Genomic DNA, 27,010 nt, shown 5'->3' with positions numbered 1-27,010 from the left:
TTTTGAGTCGGTTTCTTCTAATTCTTCTGGAGTAGGATGTACAATTCTTCTTATTTCGGGATCCCTGGATTCTGATGATGTCATGTTGCCTTTCATGTTGTTGGAGGAAGTCTTGCATTGGCGCCTTCCCATCTCCTCCTTCAAATGGAGCCGGGGAGTCCTGGTGTCTTGGTCCAGTCTTTGCTGTGAGTGAGTCTCTGGGTGTATCTCTTCAGTGTAGAAGCAGCGCCCTTCCTGTCGAGCTGGAAGTCCTCAGCACCCAATCATGGACGACTGGTAGTCCAATGACCCGCGGACAAAAAGGAGGAATTTGAGGGGCAGGGCAGGGACGAGTAGAACACAGGACACCCTGCCTCACAAGTTGAAGGTGCGCAAGTTCCCTTTCAGGGGTCCTTGAGGCCTGACATGTAGGCAGGCACTCACTGCTCTTGGTTGGAAGCCTTAGTGTAGGAGCAGAAAACTGTTCCTGAGCAAAGGACCTTGCAGAGAATGCAGGCTGGGGGGGGGGGTCGTGTATAAGAAAGACAGCCCTGCAGAAGGAGCTGGGGGAGGGGGGTTTGTGCTCTCTTCCGGGACTATTGCCCCTGGATAGCACACACTCGCCCGTCCAGATGGAGCTCCTCAGCACCTAAACAGGGCCGCCTGGTAGCCCAGTGATCCAGGGACAGAAGGAAGGATGGGGCAGGCAATGCAGGATCCAGGAGAGAGCACAGGAGCCCCTGGAGCCCAGGCTGAGGGTGCCCAGGCTCTCTTACTGGGGACCTTGAGGCTCACTGTTCTGGGTGGGTAGTCTTAGAGTAGGAGCTTAAAGTAGGAGCTTAAGACTCAGGGCCATTTTCTTGACTATGCATGATGCTTTTAAATCTCTCATCTTAAACTTCACTTAAGTAGAATGCCTGATTGTGAATCATTGGAGATTCGCAGTCCTTCTCTGTTCTGTTTTGCTTACAGCTGTACAGTATGTGGCAATTTGATTCCTATCAACCACTCTACTTAGTGCCCTACGTTATAATCCATGACTATCTTATTCACCTAATATATAACATTTTGTACTTTTTATTCTTATACAGAATTGCCTTCCACACACTTTATAATTCCTTTTCTAAATTCATATAAACAGGGACTATTTCACTTGGTCTAATCTATGCTGCCTTCCTGTGGTGACATAAATATCTATTCTCATTCTAGCTCTTTCTGATGTGGAAATCATAGCCCAATCGATCACATTTATTTTTGTTGGCTATGATACTACAAGCACTGTTCTTTCCTTTATTATGTATACATTGGCCACTCACCCTGATGTTCAGAAGAAACTCCAGCATGAGATCGATTCAGTCTTGCCCAATAAGGTGAGTGAGTAGTACCTGGAGACAGATGGAAAAAATGAAGGCCTAATGAAAAGCTCTTCTTCCATACTTGCACTGAGAATTGTAGTAAATATAGTGAGCATTGCTTCTTTCAGTAATAGTCACTGAAAATATATGGGAAGAAGAAAAAGTGAGATATAGAGAAAATTCTGTTCAGAGAAAATAATCTTTTTACTTCTATTACTGCTCTGGTCATATCCATTATCTATTTCCACAGTGACAGGATCCAAAAACATGCATAAAACACTTTAGATTTTAATAATAAGCATACAAAAGTCAAGTATCTCCTTTAAATTTTACTTAATTTAAATTTAATTTAATTTTTATAAAGGTTTTGCCTGAATGTTTATCTATGAATCTTGTGCATGTCTGGAGATAAAGAAGGTTAGAAGAGAACATCAGGTCCCCTCTAAGAACAGCTCCAAAAACTGCAATCTATAATATGGTTACAGGAACTGTCTCTGAATTAGACAGAACAAATAGTGCTCTTAACCAGAGGCATCCATCTAGACTTTACAACAATTCATAGCTGTATTATTAATATTAGAAGTACTTTGGCATGGTGGTATACTGATGGAGACTTGGCTTATTTCTGCTGAGTAGGTTGATCCAACTAGTCTCACCATAACTCGTCTTTTCAATCATATAATTAATTAGACTAGAACAAGACCAACCATGGTAACTTACAACCTAAACTGTCCACCTTTCTAATATGGTCCCTTCAGTGTTCCATGGAGTGCCAACCATATGTTACACAAGTTGTATTCAAATCTACACCCAAACCTGATGCTATGGAGAGTGAAGTAGCTCTGGGACTGGATGGGTTGTCAGAGAGGTGCACACAAGCATCTTCAGACCTCATACTCACCCTCTCTTTTTGCTTCATTCCGCTACTGTAGTAAGTGCCATAACACAAAATAACTATGGGAAGGAAAGGTTTGATTTCAACTTACATTTTTTTCTGATAACAGTCTATCGTTGAGGAAAGCCAAAGGAGGAACTCAAGACAGGAACTTGGAGGCAGGACTTCTTATCGCTCCACACAGCACTGCTTCTGAACAAGATGCTATCTCACAGTTAAAGAAACACAGCAAAGGCCAATGAAGATACTGGTTGATATTTGGATCACTCACTGACTCATGCTTATCTGGCTGTTCTTAGACAGCACAGGAACACATACTCAGGAAATAGTGCTAACTGCAGAAGGATTGACCATGTTCAATCAACTTAGCAATTAGAACAAACCTACCAACAAATGTTCCCAAGTCAGTGTGATGGTGGAAACACTAATCCCTCATTTGAGACCTTCTAGGGTGCTGCTGGTCTGGTTAATGTTGGAAGTTAAAGCTCACTAGGACACCATTTGAAGCTATAAGGAGAAAGATTATTTCAGTAGCTAGACATGAACCTGAGTGGACTTTTCAGTTGAATTGAAATTTTGTGCTCAAGTACTATCTGTTGTTGCCTTATTTTATGAATTTTCAGGGGAAGTTCCTGTTAGAGTCATTCACTATCAATTATATATAATATATATTTATATTATATATATATATATAACAGCATTTCTCTTCAAATTGCATAGGTATAGTAATATAAAATTTAGCCACAGAATTTACAGAACTTGGGCTGTCAGTTGAAAGACTTGATGTACAGTTTCATAAAAGGTGCTACCACATTCTATTTCCTTTGTCTGGTCTTATGGTTACTTTCTATGACCTTATGACCAACGCAAAAGTTGATGGACCTTGAATGGAATTGTCATACTTTATCATTCATTATTACGTGCAAAAGAAAGTAGTGCAAAGGAAAACTAAAGATTTGGGTCCTGAATATTCTCCCACATTCACTTCACCATGCATTTCAATACTCCTTTAGCAGGTCAAAATTTTACTGTTGCAAAAATGACTAATAATGATAAATACACTCTTTAACATTAGTAGAATGTGGAGTTTCTGACAACTTAATAGTGCTGTATTGCTTGACCTGAAAGTTAATTTTAAATCTTGCCTCATCAAAATCTGTTTTTTCTCTTCCCAGGCACCTCCCACTTACGAAGCCCTGGTAAAACTGGAGTATCTGGACATGGTGTTAAATGAAACTTTGAGATTATATCCAGTTGGTTACAGGCTTAACAGAGTCAGTAAGAAAAATGCTGAAATAAATGATGTGTTCATTCCCAAAGGGACACGGGTGTGCATACCTATCTTTGTTCTTCACCGAGATCCAAAATACTGGTCAAAGCCTGAGGAGTTCTGCCCTGAAAGGTATGAGGACACTGGAAACCTACTGAGAACCAGACCTCTCTAAGTATTCTAAGATACATCTTACTAGTATCCACATAACTATAAATATTTATTATCTTGCATGTGTGTTTGATTTTTAAATGTTTGTAGTGCAAAGTGATAATTATTGTAAAAACTACAGGCACTTCAATCTAGAAAATAATGACACTGCTTTACCTTATTTTATTTTGTTTTGAAGTCCTTTCAAAAACCTTAACATGAATTCCATTAACATCATGGTATCAGTGGACACATTTCTATGTGCCTGTAGGTATTTAAGAATTAGAAAAATATGAGATTTCTCCTGTGTTTAGAAAATCTGATTGCTTTCACTAACCAACAAACACTATTTTATGACTTGTGTTTTTGTGTATGTGTGTGTGTATAAACATAGCTCTATACTTTTAAAATTGTTTATGCTAAGGAGGAGATATAGACAAAGGTCAGTGATAATAGAGTAGAGAAACAGCTATGTATTTGCATACTATTTCACTTAATGACTCTTTGGAGGAGAGAGAAGGTAAAAGATTTGTGGAAGGAGCTCAATGAGGGCAAAACAAGAAGGCTTGAGAGGGAAAGGATGGTGAAGAAGAGAAAACAGTAGAGAAAGATTGGAATAAAACAAGGATGGAAGGATAGAGAGAAAGGAGAAGAGAGAATGGAATGGAATAAAACATTTCATTAATAACACAAATACTTCCCTTATCCAATAAGCAAACCTCTGAAACAGAACCCATCAAATGGGGGAAACATGAATTAAATAATCCACACTCACTCCAAATAGGGTATGCTAAGTGTTTTCTTTGTTATAAGGGAAACTCACAGATTACAATGAGGAAATAGGAATGGAGTCTACGATCCAGGTGTGGTATGGGAATAAGAGGACCCAACTGGCTGGGACATGGCTTTTTGGTACTCAAAGCCCACCCCCCACATCTGGTCCAGCCTCTCAAAGGCTATTGGCTGAAGGAGGTTCTCCATCGCCGCCTCCTTTTGTCTAAATAAGAGAATTCAAAACACAATACAAAACTATATATAATAAGAGCAGATATCAAGTAGAAAAATTAGAATTACAACCAGTATAAACAATGTTAAGAAAGAAACATATACTAAGTGTTTTAATAATTATTCTATCTTAAGGAGTCTAAATCTTGTATTAGAAATAGCTTGGCTAAATCATAAGAGGAAAGTAACTACAATTATCTAATCTTCAAGACCATCAAAGACCTGAAAAAGGAGATAATATTACTTGAGTAGGCAGGAAGTGCAATCAAGCTGCTTCCAAAATATGCAGTAGATGACAGAGACAACTGGCTATCTGGGCAGTCACCCAAAGTCTCATTTGCAATGTTGAAGCAACCAACTTTGGCTAAGGCCTAGAGTAACTGACAGGACATTTTCAGAGACAGGAAAAGTTTCAAAACCATCTTACCCTGCCTTGGCAAGGTTTAGCAGTCTTTTTTCTTGTATCCTACTTGTCCAGTTCAGACACCATACATTTTATCAGTGACCAAAGCAAGGGCACTTGCCCAAAGGCCAGATTTGTCAAGAAGAAAACAAGCTCCAAATGTAGTGACTTTGATGCTCGTCATTATCTTGGGAATAGATTGGTGCTACCAGGAGCAATCATGTCTCAGGTCAAAAGAACCCTAAGTTATTTAAATGCCAATGTTCTACAGTTCTTTAAAGTGGTTGAATATTAACTATCTATGCAGAATAAAATCTCCATATTTCTAAATAACTGATTAGTCTAATTATAAGTATGACAAACATGGATGACTATTCACCTATGTAAGTTAAAAAGTAAGACTTCATATTAGAATATTAAACAATCTTTAAAAACTGTAAAACAAATGAGAACAATAACCTCAAAATGTAAACAATGTGTAAGTATTTTGATCAGAGGTAGAAATGTATAATGCAATATGTTAAATATATCCTAAAATTGTATCAATATATTTAATGTCTTAAACAGAGGTAGAAAAATGCATGCATACCATCTGACAAAATAACTTTGCATAAGTATACAAATATTGTAAAAAGAAATAGGAAGATAAACAACATAACAAATATAATTTGAACTTGTATCAATATACAAAAATCTGTACCAATGTAAAGTATCCATAAATAATAGCTCACAAATATTCACTCTATTACTCACTATCATTATTATTAGTGTGAGGAAGTTCACACTTAATCTACCTATTATCCCATTGAATTACCTTTTTTTCCAAAGTGATCTCTGAGCCTACATAATTTCCACCCCAACCCCAAACCTTATATCAGTAACAATCAACCTCTAAATAATGTTCATAATTCTTAGGACAATTTTAATTCGTAGGACAAACTTTGTTGGGAGGAGGGCCATTATCTTCTAAAATTACTTCCAGCTGTCATGGGGGCAATGTTCTTTCTATGGGATCCTGTAAAAGTAAAATGATGGTTAAGTTTCAAGATTACTTTCTGGTATAATTGCAATTGTCCTGTCATTTCTCTTTCTCAAGAGGTTTCTCCTTTTCAAATCAAATCTTTATTAATTTTGATGGCTTCCATAGCTTTTCTTCCCTTGTTGAAACAAGAGTGAATGTGCTTCCTCAATGTAGCACATCTCCTAGTTTCAATTGGGAGATCAACACATCCTTAAAATACACCAGCTGATTTAATTCAGAAGTTTTTTTCTATTATCTTGTGTCTCTCTCTTGCCATTGTTCAGTTCTCATTAGCACTAAAAAAATTCAAGGTTAATAAAGCATTATGCAATCTATTTCTGGGGGTATTTTCCATTCCTTTATGTTTGTTTAACATGTCTTTTATAGTTTGATTTAATGCCTGGTGACCTTTCTTTATAATATCTTCCTTCCCAGAAACATGAATTTTGCATTGCTGCAATAAGTCGTGACCCTATAAATTCACTGTAATATTAGCTACATATGGCCTCAACCTTCCTTTATGTCCTTCTAGCCGTAGCTGTATGCATTCAACCCACCTCTTATTTTGTTTCATTTGAGATAGGGTTCCAATTTCTAGGATTTGAATATCTGCCTCCTGAAGAGGCCAATCTGGATACCAAGATTCTGGAGTTATGTGAGTTATGACACTCACATCTGCACCTGTGTCTCGAATTCCCTCAGCTGCAATGTCATTTATATGCACTATTAGCTTTGGTCTTTGATCATTTATGGAAGTCTGCCAAAATATATGTTTTCTATTTCCTACTGGAGTTTTTTTTTATTCATTCATGTCTATTCCATCATCCAGAACAATATGTTTTCTTACAGAGGAACTGGATTGTTTAATTTTCCTGGTGAAATTAAAACATGGAAACATGTTTTCCCCATTGTCTGGGAATGACTTGCCCACATTTGATATTGGGGAGGCCTGTGAGAGGCCCCCCAAGGAGTTTCCCAATGTTATCTAGATAACCCTGTCTGTCTTTTGTTGATCTGCATTCATTGGTCCACTATTGGTCTTTGCTACACCTCCTATATATACCAGGAGGCTGAGTCCTCTTATTCTTGCCATTCCTACAGGAGACATTATTCCTAGGAATTCCTTGTCTACAGTCCCTTGATAGATGTCCTATTCTACCACAATTAAAATATTTTGCATTTTGGTGTCTCCTCGTAGCATTGGAAATTACTTCTCCTATCCAAGCCTCAGTACTATAATCAAATGTTTCAGCATTCATTTGTGCGAGATTCTTTCATCTATTGGTGAAAATCTGACCTTTAAAGGCCCAAGTATCCTCTTGCATTCTAAGTTGGCATTTTCAAAATCCAAAGATTCAATAAGTACACGTCTAGCTTCAGGGTTTGTTACTCATACTTGTAAAGCCTTAGTTATTCTTTATAAGAAGTCACTAAAGGGTTCTTTTTGTCCCCTAATATATGGTTCAATTCTCTTTCGTGATTCCTGAATCCTGTCCCAATCATTTAAAGCTGCTGTGTTGCATTGGAACAAGGTGTGTTCATTATGGAGAGTCTGGTCCTGAGGATTGGAGTAATAGCCCTTGCCAAGAATTTGATCTTGGGAAGTCTTAAATCCTTTTGCTTTTCCCTGCTTTTCTAAAATTTTTGCCTCTTTGCACCAATAGTATTTTCATAATAGCTGGGGTCTGTCTTCTAGGATAGCTTAGACTAATTAAAGCCAATTGTGTGGTGTAGCCTTATTGCTTAAAGCCCACATTTTTACCACTTCCCTAATGAACAATAAGTGAAAGCTGTAAGATACTATTGTTTGCTTAATTTCCTTTATGTCACTCATACCTATAGGTTGCCATTTATATTCCTTGACTTCCTTAGTGTATTTTGTACCAGATGGCTTCTCAGAGGAGATTACTAGATAAGCAATAAAACTATATGTGAGTCATCCCTGACTTTTGCCCATATTTGCAAGGCTAAATCCTGTGTTGTATCTTCTCCCCTGCACATCAGTTCCAATAGTTTCCCCAATCATTTCAAATCTTTGTACCATTGCCTTTTGTAAAGTCCAAATCTTCAGTTCTTTGTGCTGTTTTAGTGGCCTTATTGATTCATTTAGCTTCTGGTTCTCATTCTGCACATATGATTCCAAGGTATGAGATTTATTCAGTAAAGATAATGTCTTGTCCTTGTATATTATTTGGATGGTGTGCATATTGCCTTTCTGGAGAGATACCTTATCCATTAATCTATCATAACTTCAACAGATTCTGATTGTTAAGTTTAACAGTATGAATTCTTTCAGATAATTTCTCAGCGCCCTTGCATATTGATTGGATTTTGTCTGTCAAATTAATGTTATCCTTTACAGCAGTATGATATTTTTTCAGTTAGTTGTTCATTAATAGTCTGTAAAGATTTTATCATTTCTATAAAAGTTTTTTTACTCTGTTATCAAGCTATTTTCTTAAAGATATAATATGAAAAATAAAGCTAATTACCAAAATCAAATAAATGCATGGATAAGGAAATCACATAAGCCTGGCAGAGTACTGTCCAGAGTACAAGCAAAATGCTTATTAAATTTCTTAATGGTAATATAGTCAGAACATAAAGCTTTCAAATTTTATAATCTACTAATCAACCTAGGCAATTTCAGTAAAGTGGAGTAGGTGTAATATCTTTATTGGCCAGGAGTCACAGTTGTAGCTGTATGGCAGAGGGACTGAGCATCCTGGGTTCCCAATTCTGGTTCTGCTCAGTGTCCTGCACTAGTTCCATATGTGCTGTGGCTTACTTAGATACTGAAAAATATGCTTTGTTTAGCAAAATAAGAATAGTTATTAAGAGATCACAATGTGAAAAAAGAATGGCATACTGCTGTGGGGAAAGTTGGAGTCCTAGGCAGTAGCAGGTAAACTGTGGGCAGTGGTCGGGGAGAAATATGCCCAGGCTGGTGAACTGGGAGCAGAGCAGGGAATGGGGGGGGGGAGTCCCAGTGAATGTGGACTCAGCCCCACGTTGGGCAGTCAGATGAAGCAGAACATGTCTGAAGGGGGAACGCTAATCAAATAATTCCAAATTAGCTCTGAAGATAGTATACTAAGGTTTTTCTTTATTAAAAAGGAAACTCATGGGTCACAACGAGGAAATAGGAATGGGGCCCAACATTCAGGTGTGGTGCATGAGAAGAAGAGGGCCTGAGTTGGCTGGCTTTTTGGTAGCCTAAGCCATTCTCTACTTGGGATGTTACCCATTAAACCCCCATCTTAAGTGTTATAAAAATTCCTTCCTCCTTCTTCATGCCACTTTCTGTGATGTTTTCATACTGGGAACACCACGATATCTTTACTACTTTGAACTGTAAAGGCATATTTACTCTCAATGAGTAGTCTTCAAATGTCCCCTAAAGAGTAGGGGATCCATTACTGCTTAGGCAGATAACAAATCTTTTTTATTGGTTTTAATTGAGTTCTACATTTTTCTCTGCTCCCCTCCCTGCCTCTCCCCTCTCCCATCCATCCCTCCCCCCCAAGGTTCCCATGCTCCCAATTTACTCAGGAGATCGTCTCTTTTTCTACTTCCCATGTAGATTAGATCTATGTAAGACTCTTAGTGTCCTCATTGTTGTCTAAGTTCTCTGGTATTGTGATTTGTAGGCTGGCTTTCTTTGCTTTATGTTTAAAAACCACCTATGAGGGAGTACATGTGAGAACTGTCTTTCTTGGTCTGGGTTACCTCACTCAGAATAATGTTTTCTAGCTCCATCCATTTTCCTGCAAAATTCAAGATGTCATTTTTTCTGCTATGTAGTACTCCTTCGTGTAAATGTACCACATTTTCCTTAACCATTCTTTGGTTGAAGGGCATTTAGGTTGTTTGAAGGTTCTGGCTATAACAAACAATGCTGCCATGAACATAGTTTTAAGCACATGTCCCTGTGGCACAATTGAACATACTTTGGATATATACCCAAAAGTGGTATTACTGCATCATGAGGAAGGTTGTTCTAATTTTCTGAGAAATCACCATCCAAAGGGGCTGTACCAGCTTGCATTCCCACCAGCAATACAGAAGTGTTCCCTTTTCTTCATAACCTCGCCAGTATAAGTTGAAATCAGTGTTTTTGTCCTTGGCAATTCTTAGAGGTGTAAGGATGGAATCTCAGAGTTGTTTTGATTTGCATTTCTCTGATGACTAAGGGTGTTGAACATTTCCATAAGTTTCTTTCAGCCATTTTAGATTCCTCTGTTGAGAGTTCTCTGTTTAGGTTTGTACTCCATTTTTTATTGGATTACTTGTTTTTTTGATGACCAAGTTTTTGAGTTCTTTGTATATTTTGGAGATCAGACCTCTGTCTGATGTGGTATTAGTGAAGATCTTTTCCCATTCTATAGGTTGTTGCTTTGTCTTGTTGACTGTGTCCTTTGCTTTAATATAAAATAAGAAAATCTCACCAGGCAGTGGTCATGCATGCCTTTAATCCCAGCACTCAGAAGGCAGAGGCAGGTGGATCTCTGTGAGTTCAAGGCCAGCCTGATCTACAAGAGCTAGCTCCAAAAGCCAGTACATACAAGTCCCAATGCCTTTATCAATGTCTTCTCAGTCAGACCCAATTGTCAGCTGCATTCAGAGAGTCTGGTTTGATCACATGTTCATTCATTCTCAGTCTAGCTGCATTTGGTGAGCTCTCATTCGATGAGGCACACTGTCTCAGTGAGTAGACCAACCCCTCACGGTGCTGACTTCCTTGCTCATCTACTCCCTCCTTCTATTCTTCAATTGGACCTTGGAGGTTCAGTCCAGTGCCCTAGGAAGCTCAGTCCAGTGCTCTGATGTGGGTCTCTGTCTCTATCTCCATCCATCCCTGGATGAAGATTCTATGGTGATATTCAAGATACTCATCAGTGTGATTATAGGGCAAGGCCAGTTCAGGCACCCTCTCCTATGCTGCCCAAGGACCTAGCTGGGGACATCACTGTAGACACCTGGGTTCCCCTCTCTAGCCAAGTCTCTTGTCAACCCTAAAATTGCTCCTTTAATGTAGATATTTTTATTAATGCACCTATATCCACCCTTTCTCCATCTCAGCTCTCCCACTCCCCAAAGCTCTCCCCAATCCTTCCCTTCTACCTTCTCTCTCCCCCTCTCCCCTTCCTCATCCCTACCCCCATGCTGTTGCGTTCACCCTCATCCCGCAAGGAAAAACACAACACCCGGAGCTCTTCTTGCAGCAGTTTTCAGGACTTTATTCACAATAATCTTTCTCCTTCTCCTTCTCTCTTTCCCTCTCTTTACCCTCTCTCTCCGGGCAAACCTCTCTCAGCCCTTAAGTAGGCATGGGCTGCCAACCCCGAACTGCCAGGTGGGCACTGCCCATAGGTTCACGCATATGCAGGCAGCTGATAATCATTGCTTGATCATAGCATATGTCAGGCCTTAGCCATCTCAGGAGTTGATTATACATCTCCATCAGGTGTGACACCATGCAGCTCGCTACAGTTCCCCCTTTTGTTTTGTAAAGCCACAGGCAAGAGTAGAGGTCTGATCTCTGTTAAAAATGAAACATGTACTAGTGTTTGTCCAGGTGTCATCCACTCAGAGAACACTAGACCTGTCCACCTGTCCGGTGCCTTTTTACAGAGGTGGGAGCTAGACACCAATCCACATGCAATCAGACTTGCTCTTACATCTCTAGCCAAACTTGGGGAGACTGTTCTGTTTCAATAGCCGTGAAGGCCTGAATGATCATAACTGCATTGCAATGCTGTGAAACCCTTATGTGGCAGATGCACCACAGGCATACCAGGGAGGCAAGCACCATTAAGCCTGTTAGGGCTCCTACTCCCACCCACTCCTTCAGATGATCCATGGAGTGATCCAGGAAGATGGTTCTTCTGCCAGGCTGGTATCCATGCATGTGGAATCTGCAGTCACAATCGTCACTCACAGCTTTTCCAGTTGTTCGAATTCACCAGACCAATTACCTAAAAGATAGCTAGACAGTTCTTTAAACAAATTAGTTGCATGAGTCATATTGAATGCTGGTCACACACACAGCCCCAGATACTTCCATTCACAGCCAAGCTGAGCCAATTGCCAGAGCTGCGGCTGTGCTTGTGGAAGCAGTCAGAACTGGTAGCAGAGGGGCCAGCACAGAGGAGAGGAAGGGGAGGCAATCTTGCTTCCCCTCCCTGGCTTTCCTCTGCCTGCTCCTGTCATTAGGAGTGGCTTTGCCATGACCCCAGAAGCCATCAGAAACCATTGCTCCTTCAGCAGTCCCCTAAATAACATACCCCAGCTGCCATACCCTCGTGGCTCATTTATTCCTATCAGCTGAGTCATGGAAGGCATCTCCCTCTTGCACCTCTTCAGCTTCCCTAGCAACCCAGCTGATCCTACTTCTGCTCTGAAAGGGCCCGCTTAAACCAAGTTTTAGGGAATTTGGGCATTGTCAATCCATCTGGCTACTTCCTGCTTAGCGGGGACGTTGCATTCTTAAAGGTATTTACTACAATCTACTGCCATTTTCCAGCCACGCTCGGACTCGGGTAGCAGCAGTGTCAGGGGAGAGGCAGAGACTTCCTCCCCGTGAACTGTAAGGTGGAGGCTTGGTGGTTAAGCGGCCAGCCCGACCCTGGTCCCGGCTGGTTGCCCCGGGCTGGGGCTGGGACAGAGGTTCAGGCCAACAGATCTTACTGCGCTGCGATAGTGCTGCGTTTCTACACCCTGAGGCCCACGCTGGGAGTGGCCTAGCGTTCTTGCTTTGTTGGTCCTTGAGGCAGGTTCCTGGGTCTGCAGGCATCCAGACCCTCAGAGCTCGCTGCCTGGAGCCGCTTGGAGCTCCTTGGTCTTGGAGCCGCAGCTGCTCACACTCCACTGCAAACTCCGGAGGTCTCAGTAACTCAAACCACATGAATATAACTCCCTTCCTTAGCATACCTTGTTCAGTGGCAAAATCCAGATCTCTACCAGGCTTATCCCAGGATGACACATTAAGATTGCCAGAGATGGCAAACCAAAGTGCAATTGTGTCACATTTAGCGGAAAACCTCTCCAATGCACTCCGTAACAGCTCGTTAATAGCTAGAAAAATCAGGTGTGATGTTGAAGTGCCCATTCTTTTAATTTTACTTTAAACCATCCACTTTGATCATGGCCCTATTACCCCCACTCTCCCTTCTTCTACCGGCGAGAGCGGAAAACCCGCTTTTTGTCGCGGATCCCCAATCTTTACCTTGAGGATTATTTGGTGCACCTCCTGACTGCAGCAAGTTCTGGGCTCCACGGAGAGAGATTTGGAGGTTCCCCGTACAAGGCCACCAATTGTCGCGTTCACCCTCCTCCCACAAGGAAAAAACGCAACACCTGGAGCTCTTCTTGCAGCAGTTTTCAGGACTTTATGCACTATAATCTTTCTCCTCCTTCTCCTTCTCTCTTTCCCTCTCTTTACCCTCTCTCTCCGGGCAAACCTCTCTCAGCCCTTATGTAGGCATGGGCTGCCAACCCCGAACTGCCAGGTGGGCACTGCCCATAGGTTCACGCATATGCAGGCAGCTGATAATCATTGCATGATCATAGCATATGTCAGGCCTTAGCCATCTCAGGAGTTGATTATACATCTCCATCAGGTGTGACACCACACAGCTCGCTACACATGCTCCCAACTTTTCTCTGGCATTATTGTCTTCTTCCAATTTCCAGGAGGATTTATATATTGGGGGGGGGGGTTACCTTGTTATTTGGCTTCTCTAGGCTTGTGAACTATAGGCTCAATGTCCTTTATTTATGGCTAGAGTCCACTAATGGGTGAGTATATACCATATTCATCTTTTTGGGTCTGGGTTATCTCATTTAGGATAGAGTTTTCCATTTCCATCTATTTGCATTCAAATTCAATGTCATTGTTTTTTACCACTGAGTAAAAAAACAATGGCCATTTGAACTCCTTCTGTTGAGAATTCTCTTTTCAGTTCAGTACCCCATTTTTTAATTGGGTTATTTAGATTTTTAATGTCTAGTTTCTTGAGTTCTTTATATATTTTGGAGATCAGACCTTTGTCTGGTGTGGAGTTGTTGACGATCTTCTCCCATCCAGTAGGTTGCCTTTTTGTCTTAATGACCATGTCCTTTGCTTTACAGAAGCTTCTCAGTTTCAGGAAGTCCCATTTGTTCATTGTTTCTCTCATTGTCTGTGCTACTGGGGTTATATGTAGGAAGGGGTCTCCTGTGACCATGTGTTGCAGTCTACTTCCCATTTTTTCTTATATCAGGTTTAGTTTGGCTGGATTCATTTTGAGGTCTTTAATCCATTTGGACTTGAGTTTTGTGAATGGTGATAGATATGGATCTATTTTCATTCTTCTACAGATCGACATCCAGTTATGCCAGCACCATTTGTTGAAGATGATTTTTTTCTTCCATTGTATACTTTTAGCTCCTTTGTCAAAAATCAGGTGTTCATAGGTTTGTGGGTTTTCTATTTGATTCCATTGGTCGACGTCTCTGTTTTTATGCCAATACCAAGCTGTTTTCAATACTGTAGCTCTGTAATAGAGTTTGAAGTCAGGGATAGTAATGCCTCTAGAAGTTCCTTTATTATATAGAATTATTTTGGCTATTCTGTTTTTTTTATATAAAGTTGATTATTGTTCTCTCAAGGTCTGTGAAGAATGTTGTTGAGATTTTGATGGGGATTGTATTGAATTTATAGATTGCCTTTGGTAGAATTGCCATTTTTACTATGTTGATCCTCCCAATCCAAGAGCATGGGAGATCTTTCCATTTTCTGTCGTCTTCTTCAATTTCTTTCTTCAAAGACTTAAAGTTCTTGTCGAATAGATCTTTCACTTCCCTGGTTAGTGTTACCCCAAGATACTTTATGCTATTTGTGGCTATCATGAAATGTGAAGTTTCTCTGATTTCCCTCTCTGCTTCTTTATTCTTTGTGTTTATAAGGGCTACTGATTTTTTTGAGTTGATCTTGTATCCTGCCACATCATTGAAGGTATCTACCAGCTGTAGGAGTTCTTTGGTAGAGTTTTTGGGGTCACTGATGTACACTATCATATCATCTGCAAATAACAAAAGTTTGACTTCTTCCTTTCCAAATTGAATCCCCTTCATCTCCTCATGTAGTCTTATTGCTATTGCAAAAAGAACCAGCTCTTTGCATACTTGATTCTTTGGCTTGTTTTCTGTGTTTCTATTGTGATTTCAGCTCTCAATTTATTTCCTATCTTCTACTCCTCCTGGGTGAGTCTGCATGTACTGGCTTTTTGGGACCCTATTCTATTAAGATGCACAGCTTCCTAGGCCTGGATGTAGCGGGGAGGGCCTTGGACTTCCCACAGGCAGGGTACCCTGCCCTCTCTTAAGGCTGGAGGGGGAGGGAAGAGCATTAGTGGGGAACGGGTCAAGAATGGGAGGAAAGGGAGAAGTGGAATTTTTTTTTTTTTTGGTTTTTCGGGACAGGGTTTCTCTGTGGTTTTTTGGAGCCTGTCCTGGAACTAGCTCTTGTAGACCACACTGGTGTCGAACTCACTGAGATCCTCCTGCCTCTGCCTCCCAAGTGCTGGGATTAAAGGCGTGCGCCACCACCGCCCGGACAGAAGTGGAAAATTTTGAATAGAAAAATAAAAATAAATAAATAATCACAAGTAATTATTAAAATCTTTCCCTATTTAATAAATCTAAAAATATATGATACAGAATTTGTCTGGAAATAGTTGCAAAGTTTCTTAAATAAAATGACTTCTAAAATAGTATAAAATATAACATAAATATTAGACATTTCTTTTGACTTACTAATTTCATTTTTTGGGGACATATGCCCAGAAATGGTCTAGCAAATTCTATAATTATTTGTGACTTTTATGAGCAACCTTCATACTATTTTGCATAATGATTATACTAATTATTATTCTCACCCATAGCTTATAGGATTTGCATTCAAATTATGCCAACAGCTACATCTTTTTGGTAAAAGCCATTCTCATAGATTTCATTGTTTGTCTCTTTGTAGTTTTAATTTTTAGTTATTTATTTATTGGCTCAGGAGATCACACTCAGAATATTGTAAATACTAGGCTAGTGCTCTGTCACCATAAAGCATCACCTGTCCTGTGTGGTCAATGGTAATATGAAACACCATTTAAGGTAGCTGTTGGCCATTTCTGTGTCTGCTTATATCCTTCTCCCATTTAAAAATAGTGTTTATGTTTCATTTTTGGGGCTGTTTAAATTTCTGTTTCATTGAGATATTTGAATTCCTGACATATTTTTGACACCAGCCCCTTCTCAGTTTTATGGTTGGCCATTTGTTTTTTCCTTCCCAATGTAGGAGTTAATTCTCTGTGTGACTCATTATCTTTATTTTGGACAGTCTTTCTCTCTCTCTCTCTCTCTCTCTCTCTCTCTCTCTCTCTCTCACTCTCTCTCTCTTTCTCCTTAACTCTGATACAATCTTACATATTTTGATTTTGGTTTCTGTGTTTTGCGTGGTGCAGGTTTCTATATCCTAAAACATAATCATTGTCCAGACCAACACAATAGAACTTTTCACTATTATTTTTCTGTGGAGGCAAAAATTTTAAGCCTCCTCTTCTTTCCTTTCTCCTCCATATCCAACTAAATAAACATCCAACTTCACTCTGAAAAGAAAGAGCTAGTTCAGGACAGGCTCCAAAGCTACAGAGAAACCCTGTCTCAAAAAACAAACAACAACAACAAAAAAACCCAAGAAATGAAAAAAATCTCATGATGAATGAAATAAAATAACTACAACATATTTGGAGCAGTCAATACACTGCAGTGTCCTGCATATCCTGACTTTGGGTTGTACATTAAAACTACAAACATTTTACTTCTTGAGGACTTGGTGTGATGTTTCATTATTTTGTGTTTTCCTGTAAAATTGTGCCACCAGGTTCTCCAAGAAAAACAAAGATGCAATCAATCCTTATGTATATATGCCTTTTGGGAATGGTCCTAGAAACTGCATTGCCATGAGGTTTGCTCTCATTACCATGAAGCTTGCTGTTGTCAAAATCTTGCAGAACTTCTCTGTAGAACCTTGTGAAGAAACACAGGTGAGGCAGAAAATATTCTCTTTTGGAAAGTTTTTATTTTAGGCATTTTCATAAACTGGGGCTTCATTTATTCTTAAAAAATGTATATTCATCTCTAATTAAAGCTTTCTCTATTCAGTGATCTATCTGAAGTCATGTGTGAATTGTACGGTCCTGAAGTATAGAGCAATTAGTCCATATCTAAGTATAAATGGTAATATCATGTAAGGTCAATGATGATCTTTTTTTATATGATTATGTATGATATTATTAGATTTGAACAAAAAAATTCTTCTTTCTTACTAGTATATATCCATTTTACAAAATAATGGTTTGGTTTATAGTGTATTCATACATGAATGTACCATACATAGAACCAGTTATTAAATAGTGTTTCTGGTTAACTACATATGTGGACATGTCTTATCTCCTGAAGGTGTAATGATCACCTTATGATGCCTGTGTCACCTCAGATACTAGAAAACCCTTACAAACAGAATGGCTTTTAAAGCTCCACAATGATTTCCACTTATATCCATAGTCAAGAATCACTGGTTTTATTATTCGTGGATATAAATTACTCATTTTCTAGACCATCCTGACCATTTGTCCTCACATTTTGGGAACTCTAGTATAGACTAACAGACCCTCCTTTACATTTTTACAATAATGTTCCTTCATTATATCTCATCCTTCAAATTCAAAGAAACCAACTGTGTCCCGACCCCAAAAACCTTTCCCAGCTTGTCTCTGTAAATTACTCCTGTCTTCTAGTAATGGTTTCTGTATGCTGCCATTGCCCCTGGTAACACATTAACTACTACATGTACTTCTCTGTGCTATTTTCTCTATGTTCAGTATTCCTCTTACTTTCTGAATCACTTGATTTTATTCTTTCCATTAATTGAAATTCTGACCTTAAGGCTAAAAATTTTCAGTGAATACATAAAGGAGGTTTTGTAGCTGTTTTTTTTAACTCTTGGGTATACATTTTAAGTTATTTTGCCATTTAAAATTAAGAATTTTTTTTCATTTTTTTATTAAATTTTTTTAATTAAAAATTTCTGCCTCCTCGCCGCCTCCCTTTTCCCTCCCCCTTCCCCCACTACCCATGTCCCACTCCCCTCTCTTTCCCTCTCCAGTCCAAATAGCAGTCAGGGTTCCCTGCCCTGTGGGCAGTCCAGTGTCTGCCCCCCTCCATCCAGGTCTAGGAAGGTGAGCATCCAAACCGGCTAGACTCCCACAAAGCCAGTACATGCAATAGGGTCAAAACTCAGTGCCATTATCCTTGGCATGTCAGCAGCCCTCATTGTCCACCATATTCAGTGAGTCTGGTTTTATCCCATGCATTTTCAGTCCCAGTCCAGCTGGCCTTGGTGATCTCCTAATAGATCAGCCCCACCGTCTCAATGGGTGGGTGCCCCCCATGCGGTCTTGACTTCCTTGCTCATGTTCTCCCTCCTTCTGTTCCTCATTTGTACCTTGGGGGCTCAAGAAAATTGTTTTTATAGATACATGTGTATATTTTAAATAATATTTTTATTTATTCCCTAAGAATTTCATGGCAATTCACCTCAATGTCTATAATTACTTTCCTACATTCCTCACTTCTCTCTCTCTCTCATTTTTAAATACATAAAGTTCAATTTTTGTTAGCCAACTGCTCTTGGGTAAAGAGGGCCTTTCCTTAGAGTCTGGTTGATTTAAGAGAGGCACTACCATTTCAATAAAATAAGCTTGGCTTTTTTCAGCAGCATAGGATAACAAAAGCTCATCAACTAAGGATGGAACCATGTTTCTATCCATGCACACTCCATTCTGGCATTTTATATAGATTGTGGTTGTACATGTCTTGTTCATTCTTTCATATTCTTGTGATTTCAGCTCTGCATGTGCTCTCTGTTGTTTTGTTTGAAAAACATGGTTTCTTGAGGTCAGACATCACTTCTGATGTTAAAACTTTCCTCCCTTTTCTATGTACTTTTTATGTAAGGTGAAACATTTAGAAACATGTTTGGGATACCTCCCCTGAATAACATAAGAATACTTTACCATTAATTTAAATTGAAGTAATGCCAAATGGGTTTAATCTTATGACTTTTGTGTTTAATATACCTTGAGTGTCAGTAGGTTTTTCTTCATGGAAGAATAGGAGGATAAGGTGGTCATCTTCTTTTTAGATACTTGAGGACAGGTGTTCTGATGTTCTGTATGTGGATACTTTGCTTTGATGAAAAGCAAGTTTTGGTAACCCCTGATAAGCTCTAGTTACATACAAGATGGTCTTTGTCAAATTACAGGACAAACTATAAAAATAAGGTATAAAATAGACTACAAATTCCCTAAAGCACTCCCTTGAGTTCAGAAGAGATACAGAGGATTAATATCTTAGTGGTTCCAAAGTTTTCTTTCCATTATGAATTTCCATGTTTCAGTGTGAAAGGTAAACACATTGTTTAGGAGCAAAAGGTGTACAATGAAAAATCATGATTATCTTTCCATTTTACTAAATGCAAAATTCAGTTTAGATCTTTTTTAAATGCTGTTTTCTCTCTACTCACTTTATATCACCTTTTAAATGCTGTTTTCTGTATACCCACAAATATGCTTTCTAGAGTTCAAATTACTGCTCCATTTAAAATGTGTATTACTGAGGAAGACATACAATCACAATTTTGTCTTGGCATGTAAGGAACGTGTAATAAATATTCACTTTGATGTGTAATAGATAGAGGCATATTTTCTTTTTCTATTTTTATGAAGATAAATGTATGAGGAATTTAAGATATGTGTTGCTAAAAGTCATAAGTATTCATTTATAAAGACATATTATTTATAGGAAGTAATTCATGTTGTTCAGGTTTGTATGGAACTTGCTGTGTAGTTCAGCCAACCTTAAACTTACATTCTTCCTGACTCTTACATCTTTGTACTAAGATCATGGCCAAATGAGAATGCATGAAGAAACTATTGTTATTCTTAATAAATTAGTTCTATTAGTCTTCTGTGCATTTTTTCATTGGTTGTTTACCAGTGTATTTTTTCAACTACTATAGATTCCCTTGAATTTAAATCGGCAAGAACTTCTTTATCCAGAAAAACCTATTATCCTGAAGATTGTATCAAGAGATGGGGTCAAAAATGAAAACTGATTTGTCTCAAATCTTGATATGTTCTTCAAATATTTTATCCTAAACACCTGAGTCTTTAATTCACTTCTGAATAAAGCCTAGATGAATATTTCGTTTATCTACCATACTTCATGAATTGAGCATTCAGAATCTTTATTTATCTTTCATTGTCTTGATAGAGTTTAAATTATGGTGTGTGGAAAGAAAATTATTATTTAACAATGTATATGTTCTTTAATATCAAAATACATCCATTTTCCCAGTGATATCTCATTGTGTTTTATTTCAATACTGATAAAGTTTTCTCAGCAATATTATTAATATGTTCTTTTCCATTATAAATTCATTGATTTTCCATTGATGACTGAGTACTCCAATGATACCTATTTTTTGTCCTTTGAGCAGCTGTAAGTTTGGGTGTTGACCACTGTCCACTGAACAATTTCTTTGATTAAGTCTAAGGGTTGCATTCATCTCTGGATAAAGAGATACAACTTTAGAAAGCAGTGTGATATGAAGATTAAAATAATAAGTAGTCAGGGTTCCCTGCCCTGAAAGGGGAGGTGGCTGGGGGGAAGAGACAGAAATCTGAAAGAAAGAAAGAAAGAAAGAAAGAAAGAAAGAAAGAAAGAAAGAAAGAAAGAAAGAAAGAAAGAAAGACAGACAAAAAAAGAAAGAAAAAAACCTTTTGAACTGAAAAAAAAAATAATAAGTAGTTTTGTTCCTGAGATTTGTGAGTTCATCAACCATGGATTCTTGGCCTAGTACCAGGCATGCATTTCTTCTCATAGAATGAAGTTAAATGCAATCAAAAAGTGGTTAGTCTTCATCAGGCGATGAAAGGAGACAGAGACAGAGACCCACATTGGAGCACCGGACTGAAATCTCAAGGTCCAAATCAGGAGCAGAAGGAGAGAGAGCACGAGCAAGGAACTCAGGACCGCGAGGGGGATACCCACACACTGAGACAATGGGGAGGTGCTATCAGGAACTCACCAAGGCCAGCTGGCCCGGGTCTGAAAAAGCCTGGGTTAAAACCAGTCTCGCTGAACATAGCGGACAATGAGGACTACTGAGACCTCAAGAACAATGGCAATGGGTTTTTGATCCTACTGCACGTACTGGCTTTGTGGGAGCCTAGGCAGTTTCATGGATGCTCACCTTACTAGACCTGGATGGAGGTGGGTGGTCCTTGGACTTCCCACAGGGCAGGGAACCCTGATTGCTCTTTGGGCTGACGAGGGAGGGGTACTTGATTGGGGGAGGGGGAGGGAAAGGGAGGCAGAGGTGGGGAAGAGACAGAAATCTTTAATTAATTAATAAAGAAATAAATAAATTTAAAAAAAAGTGGTTAGTTATCCTATAATTGTCATGTGACTATTACACTCATGAATTCATATTTTGACATATTGGTCTTTATTTCACAGCTAGGTAAAACTACTGATGAGTCTTTCTCCCAAAAAGTCTATCTAGCAATTTCTTGCATGATAATATCTTGAAATCAAGGAGGAAACTTCATGGTCAGTACTAAGTTGATATCCCTATAATCAATGTCTGTCAACAACTGATAGCAGCAGTCTCCCCATGGGAGTGTAGATTGAGTGCCATGGTGTGTGTGTCCTTGATGGGGCCTTAGAAAAGAAAACTTTGTGTATGGAAGATTCTGTCTGTAGGTCTGTTCCCTAACAATCTCAGAGTATCAGACACCAATGGCTACATAAAGAAATTTTCTCTTCTATTTGTCTGTGCATACCTGAGCAAACTTGAGATTTGACTCTTTGCTCTTTTATATTTAATGAGACATTCTTGAATTTTCTTTTTTTCCTTCTTTAATAAATTTTTATTTATTTTGCATACAAACCAGTTTCCCCTACCTCCTTTCCTCCCATTCCCTCCCCCACATCCATTCTATTTTCCCACCAATACACTCCTCTGTCTTCATTTAAAAAGGTTAAGGCAAAAGTCAAGAAAGTATGACATATCAAGTTGAAGTAGGACCAAGCTCCTACTCACTGCATCAAGGCTGAGCATCACCAGAAGGAATAGTTTCCAAAAATCTATCTCATGCACCAGGGACAAGACATGATCACATTGCTATCAGTCCCACAAACCGATGAAGCTACACAACTGTCACCTACATGCAAAGAGCCTAGGTCAGTCCCATGCAGGCTCCAAAGCTGTGGGTCTAGGATCTGTGAGCTCCTGTGAGCTTGTGTCAGCTGTCTCTGTGGGTTTCTCATCATGATCTTAACCCTACCTACTCATATAATCCTTCCTCCCTCTCTACAACTGGGTTCTTTGAGCTTGGCTCAGTTTTTTGCTTGGCTCTTAAACTTTGCATGTTTCCATCATTCATTGGATAACAGTTCTATGATGGCAATGAGGAGTCATCAATCTGATTACAGAAGAAGTAATCTAGTCCTCTTTAATTTTGGAATACCACCACAGCCAAAGACTCATTTGGTCCTAAAGTAGGATGAGCTGTTTGGGCAAAGGGGTATACTGCATGACACATCACAGCTCCCAAGGACAGTACCACAAATGAATATGTTATGGAGTGGTAGAAAAATGGAGGAGTGATTTTTTTGTTATTTTTTTTATTTTGTGGGGGGGGCTTCAAGGGTGGATAGTGGAAATGGAGGACTAGAACATGTGCGGGATTGGGGTTTATAATATGAAATTCCCTAAGAATCAATAAAAATACATTAATAAAAAGTTAAATAAAGTTAAAGGAATTTGTCAGTCACATTTCCAAAATAAAAAAGGCAATTACAAATAATGCTGCTATGAACATAGTTGAACAAACACTTTTGTAATATGATTGGGCATCTCTTGGATATATTCCCAAGAATGGTATTGCTGGATCCTGAGGTAGGTTGACTCCTACTTTCCTGAGAAACTGCCACACTGATTTCCAAAGTGGTTGCAAAAGTCTGCATTCCCACCAGCAATGGATGAGTGTTCCCCTTACTCCACACCCTCTCCAGCATAGGCTATCATTGGTGTTTTTTATTTTAGCCACTCTGACAGGTGTAAGATGCTATCTCAAAGTTGTTTTGATTTGCATTTCTCTGATTGCTAAGGAGGTTGAACATGACTTAAGTGTCTTTTGGCCATTTGAACTTCATCTAATGAGAATTCTCTTTTCAGTTCAGTACCCTATGGTAGAGAACACTTGAGTAGGACACCACTCAAAAGTGACAAAACTTTCAGGGTGTTCAAAATCTCCTGGGCAAAGAATTAGAATGAGAAGGTGTAGTGATGAGGCGAGCACCCTTGCTTTTTGTCCCGCCCAGCTCCTGCATGGCTAGCTTAGCCCCGGAAATAATAATATAGAAACTGTATTCATTTAAACACTGCCTGGCCCATTATTTCTAACCTCTTATTGGCTAACTCTCACATCTTGATTAACCCATTTTCATTAAATCTGTATAGCACCACGAGGCTGTGGCTTACCGGGAAGATTCTAACCCACGTCCATCTTGCGCCGGAGATTCACGGCGTCTGCCTGTCTCTGCTTTCTTCCTCCCACAATTTTGTTCTGTCTTCCCTGCCTACCTATGTTCTGACCTATCAGGCAAAGTGGTTTTCTTTATTAATTAACCAATGGAAGCAACAAATAGATAGAAGATCCTCCTACATCAAGAAGAAATTTGTACAAGTCAGTAAATTTTAACCAATGAAATGTCTCCTTCTTATGCCAGTGTCAGGCAACTATGGGGGTTTAAAAGGCTTGCAGATAGGAAGAGTTTTGATTTCTACAAAATGACTGTCAACAAAAACAGAAGAGAAAAATACACAATGGCAGCTTGTATGTCTTAATTCCACTATGTTTTTAGAAATGTGAGATTGTGTTTGCCAGCTTATCTATTGTTCAGGCTGAACAGACACAGAAAATGTGTCAGTGACAAGATAAATGAGATCATATGTTGTGTGGCTATTTCTTCCAAATTCCAACTTCCCTTCTTGAGGGAGAAAGGAGACTTATAAGACTTATGGAGATCATCAAGAAGACTCAAGAGGCTTATGAATCCACCAAAAATCAGGAACTCATAATTTACAAGTTTCACAAGGCTCCTCCCCAAGGTTACTAAAGTAATTAATAATTGCTTGTGGGGAACAAGTCTTACAGGGAGTTCCAGGGAGTGAGGATATTTATTAGTCTCTATCCCTGCTGGTTTGAACTCTTCATTGATGTGGGTAAATTTGAGTGACCATTTCCTCCTATAAACTCTTGGCCCATTCTCCAGAACCAATAAACTCATTGGTTTAATCTGAATAGAATTGCCTTTAGTCTATTGTTGATGCCTGTCTTCATCTTGCTCATATTCTAGATCACTTTTGAAATACTTTAGCCAGCAAAATCATAGCTTATTAGTCTTAAAATGCACGAAAGTTGATTCACATCCAACTGAATACTTCTGCTGTATTAGTGATTAGGGTGATAGAATGATCACCAAAATCCCACAAGCAAAGGGCAGGTAGAGACCAGCATAGCTGACTAGGTTCCATAACTATATCATGGAGAAAAAAATCAGGTCATGGGTTTATTCAACAGCCACACACACACACACACACACATATATATATTCACACACACACATATATATATGTATATATATATACATATAATATATACACAAATTTATATGGGCACCTACACAGATACAGGCATTTACACATGAACATACATAAACACACATATTCACATATGTAAACACATAAATATACATTATTCACTCATACACAACCATAAATATACATATTCATATATGCCTTCAGTTATATATATTATTTAGTCAGTATATCAGTACATATCAATTTCTCTTTCCTTGGGAAGAAATATTGAGAACAAGAGTCTATGTAGTGAGGTCACAGGCAGAATTTAGCATAAAATTGTGGAGCTATTGCTCTCTTTTTGTGTATTAAACATTTTTAAAGGTGCGATTAGACCTTTCAATGATGGCTTGTCCTATAGAATTGTGTGTAATACCTGTAAAACATTTAATATTATAATATGCAGAAAATGGTTTTATTTTACTGGAGACATATGTTGGAACACTATCAGTCTTCACTTATACAGGTATACCTATAATGGCCATGATTTCTAATAGGCATGTAATAACAAAATCAGCCTTTTCAGAAATCAAAGCAGTCTCCCCCTGAAATCCTGAGAACAATCTATAGTATGATATACATATTTAAGTTTTCCAAATAAATTCTGCCAAATGAAACATATCCACTTTCCAAATTTCCTTTCTTTGCATACTTTTAGGGTTACCCCCTGCAGGTAATGGAGTTTGGTTATAGAAGGAATATATAGGACATTTTTGTTTTACAATTTCCTTGGCTTGTTGCCATGTGATGGAAAAATCCTTTTTCAAATCTGTGCTGTTACCACGGTGACTTTATGAAATTTCATATTAATAAGAGATCAATTTTTATCATTACCTTGTACTAGAGGACCTTGCAGATCCATATGAAATCTGATGTGTATTATATAAGTGAGATGATTCCTATTCCTATTATTTCCTGTAATTGTATAAATAATGAGCTAATTTTATTTTATCCGGAATAAATTCAGCAGTTAAAATATATAAAACAGCTCTTTCTGTACATTAAGAGTCAGTAACTATGTGGAGAGGTTTTGTAAAATCTATTAGTACCATGAGAATTGCATACAATTCTAACTTTTGCACAAATTATAAGGGCTTTTAACCAATTTGCTAAAGTTTCCTGATGTATACCCTGCCTTTCCTGATTTAATTGCATCAGTATAGAACATAGGGACTTCAAAGATTGAAGTTCTCTTTACAGTGCATGGAAGGATCCAACTGGATCTTTTTAAGAATTTAATACTCTTTCTTTTAGGATAACTGTTGTTTATCTCGCCCCCCCCCAAAAAAAAAACCACAAAGATTGCAAGCTCTTTGCCATATTCACTATCTTTCCATAAAGAGGAAATGTACTCATTAGTTAAAGGTACTATAATTTCTGATGAGTCCATTCCTGTCCATTAACAAACTCTAAATTTTCCTTTAAAATCAAAATTGAAAGAGGCAGGCGGATCTCTGTGAGTTCGAGGCCAGCCTGGTCTACAAGAGCTAGTTCCAGGACAGGAACCAAAAGCTACAGAGAAACCCTGTCTCAAAAATCAAAAAAAAAAAAATCAAAATTGAAATCTTTTCCACCTATGTTTTTAATTTCTTACTCTGTTTATGTGGCAGAAATATCCACTCCAATATGCCTTCCCTCTGCTTCAAAATTCCTCTAGGGTATTGTCTGGAGGGTAATATAACCAGAATGCAGTTAAACTTTGGATCCACAGGGTCCACATGTGCGTTCTGTAATTTCTTTTCCACCAAAGCAACTCTTTTTCAGCTTTAGCAAATAATTTTCTTAGACTATTTAAATCCCTGTCCCCTTCTAGAGTGCTGAACAAATTATGCAGTTTATAAGGTTCTATCCCAATAATGATCTGTAAATTGGAAATGACTACTGGCAAACTTTGAAAGTCATTAAGAGTCAACCAACAAATGATCTTTCCTGATTTGTATCTTTTAGGGTTTAACTTTTTTGTAGACCTATTTTATATGCTAAGTAATTGCCAGAATCTCTTCTTTGTTGGGGGGGGGGGAGCAACGTAATCCCCAGCAATGAAAACTTTCTATTACTTTTTTTAATTATTTTTTTAAATTTATTTATTTATTTATTAGAGATTTCTGTCTCTTCCCCACCGCC

The 27,010-nt window shown here is 38.6% G+C and overlaps 1 protein-coding gene and 1 long non-coding RNA gene across 9 annotated transcripts in view; one reads left to right on the top strand and one right to left on the bottom strand.

The window, feature by feature from the left end:
- The window catches only part of LOC126493002 (uncharacterized), a 236,485-nt gene that overhangs the window by 81,823 nt on the left and 127,652 nt on the right, over positions 1-27,010 (bottom strand). The window lies entirely within an intron of this gene.
- LOC126492995 (cytochrome P450 3A6-like) overlaps positions 1-27,010 on the top strand; it is a 223,526-nt gene that overhangs the window by 170,379 nt on the left and 26,137 nt on the right. For 3 of the 8 annotated variants that reach the window (XM_050129712.1, XM_050129717.1, XM_050129713.1), the window contains 4 exons: positions 1,189-1,349; positions 3,405-3,631; positions 16,997-17,159; positions 20,195-20,919. In XM_050129712.1, coding sequence (XP_049985669.1) covers positions 1,189-1,349; positions 3,405-3,631; positions 16,997-17,159; positions 20,195-20,290 — 647 coding nt within the window. In that variant the 3' untranslated portion in view covers positions 20,291-20,919. Of the gene's footprint in view, positions 1-1,188; positions 1,350-3,404; positions 3,632-16,996; positions 17,160-20,194; positions 20,920-21,060; positions 21,433-27,010 lie in introns of those variants that run through there. The other 5 variants (XM_050129710.1, XM_050129714.1, XM_050129711.1 and 2 more) reach the window with 5 other exon arrangements.

Source organism: Alexandromys fortis, unplaced genomic scaffold, assembly GCF_014885135.2.
Source record: "Alexandromys fortis isolate MF-2015 unplaced genomic scaffold, M_Fortis_MF-2015_v1.1 scaffold_306, whole genome shotgun sequence".
NCBI lineage: Eukaryota > Metazoa > Chordata > Mammalia > Rodentia > Cricetidae > Alexandromys > Alexandromys fortis.
This window is presented reverse-complemented; position numbering and strand designations above follow the sequence as displayed.